This window comes from Melozone crissalis, unplaced genomic scaffold, assembly GCF_028551555.1.
Source record: "Melozone crissalis strain CALT ecotype California unplaced genomic scaffold, PUWL_Pcris_2 ptg000012l_1, whole genome shotgun sequence".
Classification (NCBI taxonomy): domain Eukaryota; kingdom Metazoa; phylum Chordata; class Aves; order Passeriformes; family Passerellidae; genus Melozone; species Melozone crissalis.
Genome location: NW_026535790.1, coordinates 7,806,452 through 7,814,532, shown reverse-complemented (window position 1 = coordinate 7,814,532; position 8,081 = coordinate 7,806,452). Strand labels below are relative to the sequence as shown.

The following is an 8,081-nucleotide window of genomic DNA, read 5'->3' as shown; positions in this document are numbered from 1 at the left end:
TCCGGCCGAGCGGCGGCGGGCGGGGCCGGGCCGGCAGCGGCAGCTCGGGGCCCTGATTGGCTCCGCGTCACGGGGATGCCGAGCCCCGGCCGCCACCGCCCGCGCTGCGCGGCCCCGCCTGGGCGGGCAGGGCCGGCCGGTCAGCGCCGCGTGCGGCACCGCGGGTGCGCCCGCAACGCCGGCCTGGGCGCGGCCCGCGGGGCCACCAACGCCTCCGCATCAGGGCGGGCGGCGGGCCCGGGAGCCTCGGCCGGAGCACGACGCGTGCCTTTGTCCAATGCAGAAATGCCCCGCGCCCCCGGCAGCGTAGCCGGGGCGGAATCGCTGCCCGTGGAGCACCGTGGGCGCGCCCGCCTGCCCGGGTCTGCTGCCCCAGCAGCCTCCAGGGCCCTGCGCCTCGCACCCGCACCTGCCCGCCGGGCTGGGCCGGAGCCAGCGGTGGACATGACGGTATCGCCCTCTCCGGGGCGCTGCTCCGGCCCCTGGGGACAGTCCCCACGTGTCCCCCGGAGAGAGGCACCGCAGTGCCCCGCTGGCACCCGGGCCCCGCAGGATCCTAGGGGAAGGCCCCAGAGAAAGCCTAAGCTCACCTTCAAATAGCTCGCTTCTCAGCGTGAACCAGCTGTACTGGTTTCAATGCCCTTGACTAGTTCAAGTTGACTAGCACGAACAGAACCAAAACAACTTCGTCCACAACCAGGTTTGCATCAAAATACGCAGTAGTTGAGCTGACTGCACAGCCATGTGGTTGCATTGGGTTGTGTCTCACGGTGTCTTCACATCCTATTTAAATGCACCGGTTAAATCCGCAGTCAGCTCGCCTGACTCCTGTACCAGAATAGCCCAGCTAGAGTATGGAGGTACATATGTAGGAATGGCATTACATGCTGCAGGAAATAGCAGGGTGGTTACATAGTACCCTACAGTAATATCTGAAATCTTTAATCACACAAACCTCAATTTTAAATGTTCTTGTCCATCCAGAGCAATCAAGGTAACAGACAAAATTGTTAAAAAGAGACAGGTCTTGTTTGTTTAATGTGTAACTTGAAAGCAGGAATCGCACACACCAAAAATATATCACAGGCTGTTTCTTTATTCACCTGCCCTTGCAGAGCTGCAGTTTCAGAGCTGCGCTAGTGGTGGCCAGATTGTCCATCTGGCTGCAATATTTCTGCTCTGTCCCCCTGGATCCTGCATTCTCAGGGTGTCAGGTCGAAGAGCAGCAGCAGCTGAGTCCAGCCCGCCCGGCTCCCGTCTGCGCTGATGAACGGAGCAGAATCTTCACAGAAAGATCAAACCACACACGTTGGGTGTCAGAAGTCCTACGAGTTTGTCAGTTTAACCCATACCTTAATTCATATGTTAAAATCTTTACAGTATTGCAAGAGAACAGCTAAATGTTCAAGTACGATTCCCTTTATTTTTATATCCAAAAGACAGTAAATAAGCATGAAGTGAGGAGTGTCTAGAAAGATACATTTTTTACCCACATGTTTACTGTAAGCTAAAAAACTAACAAAATTTAAGTTTCACATTCCAAATACTTTTCTTTCAGCCCCAGACTGTCCCAATGTCACAATTGCCATGCTTCATGTCAATGATGCTTCTCCTCAAAAAATTATTCTTAGATTTCCACGTCAAATTAGTTCTCTTCTAATTAATTTTATTTCCTTGTAAACCAAAACACAATCAAAATACAGAGTAAATAATTAATGTGAGAGGAAGCCAAAGAGTTCAGGAAAAAAATGTAACAGATCCAAAATATTTTTTGTGGAGGAGAAAAACTAGAGCTGACACGAGGCCAAACTTGCAGAAATACAGAATCAAATCTCAGAGTACCAGAAAGTCACTGAACATAGATTTCACAAACCATTGTTGTAAACAGTATCTTTTAACACACAGACTAATACAACAAATAGAAACTGAAATCTTGTCTAAAACGGAGATTCCCTTTTAAGCAGAAAAAAGAACTACACAAAATTCTATATTATTTTTTTGGTAGAATACAAATTGAAGCAGCAGACAAAACTGAAGCAGTGTGGAAAACTGCAAGAACTTATCAACGAGAAATCAGGTGTGATGGAAAAGTGACTCATAAAGTAATGGAGAAGTTTGGAAGGATGCAGAGAAACATGTTTAGACTGAAAATGCCGTAACATTAAACATAAGCAGCTGTTTGTCTCTGGAGTCGCCCTGGGGATCCGGGCAGCAGGCTCAGGGTGGCCATGGGGCAAGCACTGCTCTGACTCGCTGTCAGCGACTGCTGGGCTAAGGAAACACAATGACTTCACCACCACTTCTGATTTTCCTGAATTTTATTTATTGACCTCTACCAGAGAGGCTTTGGAAGACTGTCATATAAATATTTGCTTTGAGAGGAAATGTAAAAACAAATAAAACAATCCTAACAAACTCCCCAACTCCCAGACATAAGCCTTGTCTTAGCCTTTACTGCCTAAGACAACTCACATTTTCCTTCAAGCCCCAGCAGACAATAGCAAATCCAGTTTGTTCACCCACCCCAGCTGCATTTCCTTTGGGAAATACTTCATGCATTGACAGAATAAACACTCTTGACTCATCCCAGCAACACGGAGCACACACACAAGCCTCCAGTCACGCCAGGGATCCTCCGGCTCGCAAAACACCCCGTATACAGTTACATTTTGGCAAGTCCTTCTCATTAGAAGCTCAGCTTTGGCGAGTTCTTTTAATCAACAGTACATCTGTCAGGGCCTCCGTGCAGAACTCCCCCGCTGCACACATGGAACAAATTCTCGCTCATTTTCCATGCTTCCTTCCCGATTTTTGCCAACATCTGAAATTACAGAAGGAGAAAGCGTGGCACCCCTGACACTCCGCCCAGCTGACGGGGCTGGACAGCAGGAGACACCGAGCGGTAGCTCCACGGGCAGCACGGAGGCGCTGCTGATGCTGGTTATTCTATCCCGGCACGACCCGGCCCGGGGGCCGCTGGCAGCAGAGGGATCCCCCGGGGCTCCGCTCCCTGACGGGCCGGGCGGGAGCTGCGCTGTCCCCTGAGGGAGCTCCCGGCCCCGCTCCGTTCCCTCAGGGAGCTCCTGCCGCCTGCGCCCGGCCCCGCGCTGTTCCCTCACGGAGCTCCCGGCCCCGCTCTGTGCCCTCACGGAACTCCTGCCCGGCCCCGCTCTGTCCCCTCAGCGATCTCTTGGCCCCGCGCTGTTCCCTCACGGAGCTCCCGGCCCCGCTCCGTTCCCTCACGGAAGGCCTGCCCTGCCCCGCGCTGCTCCCTCAGGGAGTTCCCGCCGCCCAGCTCCGCGCCTGCGCAGTGCGCACGGCGCCATTCGGGTGCCGGCGGCCATGGCGACGGTGGCGGAGCTCAAAGCAGGTCGGGGCCGGGGCCGGGGATGTCTCGGGCTGCCGGGAGGGCAGGAGCGTGGATCGGCCTTTCGCGGCCACCCCGATGGGTCTCAGAGCTGCCGCGGGCGCCACTGGGGGCCCCCGTCCCTTGGCGCTGCCCCCCCGTCATGTATTGCGGGCTGTATATTTCCGTATATTTCAGTATTGGTGCGGTAACAGCCTGTTTCTTAAGTTGCCAGAATGTATGCTTGCGACTAAAAAAATAAAAAATTGTACTTGTGACTTTTCTGAAGGCTGAGTTTTATCTGGGACGTGCCTGGCTGGTGGGTCGTGGCACGTGCCCAGGTGCCGATACCTTATCGCTGTGGCGCTGGCACACGCCAGAGCTGCGTTTGTATCGGGGCTAATTAATGCTACTGCTGCTCCTTGAATGCGTTCGGCTTTAAATTAACGCGCCTTTTTATGGTGGTAGTTCTAAAGGACACACTGGAAAAAAGAGGAGCTCTTGCCCAAATCAAAGCGAGGATCAGAGCTGAGGTGTTCAATGCCCTGGATGACCAGAGCGAGCCGCGGCCCACGCTGTCCCGGGAGAACCTGCTCATCAATGAGCTCATTCGGGAATACCTGGAGTACAACAAGTATAAATACTCAGCATCTGTTCTGATGGCAGGTATTGGCCATGAATTTGTCTTATCGCTGTAATAATAATCAGTGATTGTTTGGTTAAATAATTCCATTGATATTATGGAATCAGTAAGTGTGACAAGCTACATAAGCTTGTCTTCCCTTGGGAATTAACGGGGTACAAACAACCTCTCCACAGCTCTACTTGCAGCATTTAGCCAAATCACTCAGTTCGTTTTCAAGAAAACTTACTCTCTTCTCCTTTACGCTTGAGGTAAATTGTTTGACACAGTAGTTGATGCAAAGGCAAGAAAACTTGATAACAGCCTGCAAACTCAAATTTCTTGACATGCCTGAGAGTAGTAGTTTAGAGAAAGAGTTGTTTGCCTGATGAATTTATCTTTATAGTGTAAAACTTCTTTAATATTTTTCTTACATTCTTTAAGAGTGAAGATAAAAACTGTAATGTGCTATTGTAAATTATACTGTATGAATCACTAATGCTTAAGTGAGTTCCCTGAATTACAATACACCGTTACTTATTAATAGTCTAAAAGGGAGGTGTGTACTCTCATGACCTTGTGAAGTCTTCTATTAATTGGTGACATTTTTCTTACCGGTCTTAAGATCCAGGGATTTTGTTTTCCAGAATCTGGCCAGCCTGAAGTGCCCTTGGATAGACAATTTCTTGCCAAAGAGCTGAATATAGTCGAAGATGCAAGTGGAAAATCAGTGTAAGGAGGAATTTTGGAATCACAGTATATTCTGTATGCCACTATATTTTTCTCTTTAGTGTAATTACAAAACACATATAGATGTGCTCAGCAATTAAAATGTGGCTGCTCCCACGCATGTTCTCAAATGCTGGATTCAGCTTCAGGATGCCAAACATGGGGCCATGTTCAGGCATACTCCAAACTAACACTGCATTCTGCCAACACTGTGGCATTCCCCAGAGTGCCCTTGTGCACCAAAACACAGCTCTCTTACCAGTACAGTCTGCAGAAAGCAGATCTGCTCTTTGCATATCTGTGAGTTGCTGTGTGGAGCAATAGAAAGATTACTGTGAGATCAGATATAAAATCAGAGTGCTGCAGTAAAACTGCATTAATGACCTGAGGCTGAGGCAGGTTCAGACACGTTCAGCACTCTCTGTGCTTGTGCTGTCTGAACCTGTCAGTGCTTAGGAAGAGCCAGGTTTGAGATGTGGACTGGCACACCAAAGTGTGATCTGTTGTGAGTGTGTGGATCCTTCTGATGCATGGGTGAGAATGTGGATCTGTGCTGAACACACTCCAGTTCTTCACCTGCCAGGGGAGCTGAAGCTCAGTGGGGAGTGTCTCTTAGTCTGAGTTTTTAGGGCAGTGTTGGTGCTCAGGAGGAGCTTAGGTCTGTGCTTGTTTATGTAATGGTACTTGGATGGGTTTTAAGTCATTAAAGACGTGTGTACATATTGTAGAAGTAAATATTAAGATCTAAGAAGTCCTGGTGGAAGGGTGTATTTTTAATGCTCAGTATTTCATAGACTTTACAGACTAATTTTGAATTTCTCCCTTAAGCAGACCTCTCCTGTATGGAATTCTGTCTCATTTCTTACATGCTGGTAAAGAAGAAAGTACCCAGAATACCCATCCAAAAGCATCCTTGCTGAATTATCCTAAGCAGAACCTTGGCAAACCACTTGCTGAGAGAAATCAAAAAGGTGTGTGCAATGTTACTTTTGCAGAACTTTTATCTGTGACCAGATTTCCTAGACCATGGATATGTTTATAATAGCATAACCATGCAGCTGGACACTGTGTACCTCCTCCTCTGTGCAAGGAGTGCTTTCATCTGACACCAAATGCCTTTTCCCTAAAAGTTCAGCTGGCCAAATTGTGCTCCCTTATATTATTAAAAACCTGAAAAGGGTCAGCTAGAGACAGTTTCACTATACCAGGAATTCAATACAATATTTTAACCTAAATTCTCAATAAAATATATTTAAAAATGGGCATATCTCTGTTTCTTATCTGGTCTAACCCAATTTCTATAGAAAGTTCTTAACTCTTCAGCTGTCAGTTCTTTACATGGCCATAAACCTTTTCTGAGAACATAATTCAGATCCTATTTGCCACAAGAGCTTAAGCCCAAAGTTCATTGCTCTACAGTAAACACTGCTAAATCTTACTTGCCTTTTCTGGTCTGCTTTTGGACTGGTTACAATGAATACCACCCAAGCTAGAGAATGAAGAGGTTCATTGGCCCAGCTTTTTCCTTCAAAGAGACTGCTGGGCATATTGCTTCATTTTTTTACTGTGCAAATTTATTACTCTCCTGTTAATACTGTGAACTGTTTGGTTTGTATCCAAAAATTTCAAAAGTATGAAGCCTGAGATATACTGATATCTAAAAAGGATGAGAAGTACTAACAGTTTTTTAACAGTTAATTCATTGAGACAATGATGTTTTTCTTCTGCCAGAAGAGGGGGCTGAAGAAACAAAATTTCCATAGCAAAACTACTATAAATTACCTCTTTGTTAGAAAACAATTATTCCTATCAGAAATTCTTCATTTTTAAAACAAACTGAGTGTATAGAAGAATTGTTTTTAAAGTAACTTTTGTTTCTGCTGACTCTGCAGGGTCACCCTGCCCTGTTGACTCCAATATAACTTCACGTGGAGATTTAATTGGTTACTGTTAGTTACAGAACTCAGGATCAATCATAAGACACAACAGCACACTGCTTTTTTTAGAACTAAACAAAAATATAAAAGTTTTAAGGCATTGAACCTGTAAGTAAATACATTCTGAATTTACTTTCTGCATGTGCTTATGGAGTATGTTAGTAGAGACCTAAAGGCAGTGGCTTTAAAATATTAATTGTCCTACTGTCTTCATTAGGCTGCATATTCAGGTAATCAAGTCCATTCATAAACTCAACCTGCCAAGTCTCTTATTTAACATCTAACTTGCTTTTCACTTTAGAAATTATCTTGTTTATTTAGATGTATGAGTATCCCAGCAGACTGGGGATCCTGAGAAAAGATGTGAAATACAGTGTTTATCTCCTACAGCTGCATGGAAACATTAATCTGTAAAATTTCCTAAATCCCGTATGATGATACTGTGCATCAAAGTTGGTAATAGTAGAAAAGAGACCTTGGAGCTCCAGATCATGAGAATATTTTTGTCTGTGTTTCATTTTCAGACAGAATTCCAGAACCAGGAAGGATGGCTGGCACGAGCATCGAAGAGCCTCTTATTTTACAAAGTATAAAAAGATGATATCTTTCATTTTCTAATTTCTCATTTCAAGGTCTGTCAGATTTAATTTAGGACATTCTTCATTTCATACATTTCTGCAGTAAATCCAGTGGGACCATTTTAGCTTGTAACATCTACTCATGAGACAGGATGACAAGGTCATGCTTACTGCCAATTTAAAAATGTTAGCAAAGCTCTCTTTCCCCAGTGCTGATAGAAAGAAGACTGTATAGGAACTCACATTAGTGAATCCTGTCTAGAATTGCACCTGAATAAACTGAGTTTATCCAATAAATTTTTATATAATAACTTATAATCTTACATTTATATCTTTGTGCGTTTTTCCTGTGTTTCTGAATAAAATTTTTCAATTTTATTCTATGTGGTCTTTTGAGAGTGTTCAAACTAAACATTTTAATCATTCTTTTTAAAAAGAAGCTGCAACTTTCAGATAAGTAAGGGAAAAGAAATTCTAATAGAAAAATTGAAGTGGTGTAGAGGGATGGTTGGTTTTAATTCTCCAGAAATGGGGACTATATTTATCTTCATTCCAGCAAACAAACAAGGGTAAGTTTTTTCCATCTGGAGTTGCTATAAATTGTGCAGTGTAACATTGGGTATATGGGAGGCGAAGGAACTTCTGGGGTTTGTTCCCAAACAGCATGAAACTCTTAAGTTGGTCAAAGCTAAAAATAAAGTTGATAGTAGATAACTGATTCCCAGAACTCTTTTTTAGCTGAGGTATTTACATGTTTTGAAATGGTAATTTATTTTAAAAGCCAAACTTGCAGGGATACATAAAAAATAACATCTATTTTTTTCTCTTCTCATTTTACCAAAATGCATAAATTTTAAATATATCCAGTG

The 8,081-nt window shown here is 45.0% G+C and overlaps 1 protein-coding gene across 4 annotated transcripts; it reads left to right on the top strand.

Moving 5' to 3' along the window:
• The first annotated feature begins 3,323 nt into the window (after nt 1-3,323).
• Nucleotides 3,324-7,553, top strand: CEP20 (centrosomal protein 20). Of its 4 annotated transcripts, none has more exons than XM_054270970.1 (5): nt 3,324-3,370; nt 3,815-4,012; nt 4,616-4,700; nt 5,529-5,668; nt 7,159-7,553. In XM_054270970.1, the coding sequence occupies exons 1-5, from the start codon at nt 3,343-3,345 to the stop codon at nt 7,233-7,235; spliced, it is 528 nt and encodes a 175-aa protein (XP_054126945.1). In that variant the 5' UTR covers nt 3,324-3,342; the 3' UTR covers nt 7,236-7,553. The 4 variants fall into 4 exon arrangements, with proteins under 4 accessions (XP_054126945.1, XP_054126944.1, XP_054126946.1 ...); XM_054270969.1 differs by having other exon boundaries at nt 5,526-5,668; XM_054270971.1 differs by having other exon boundaries at nt 5,576-5,668; nt 7,159-7,245.
• The last annotated feature ends 528 nt before the right edge of the window (nt 7,554-8,081 follow it).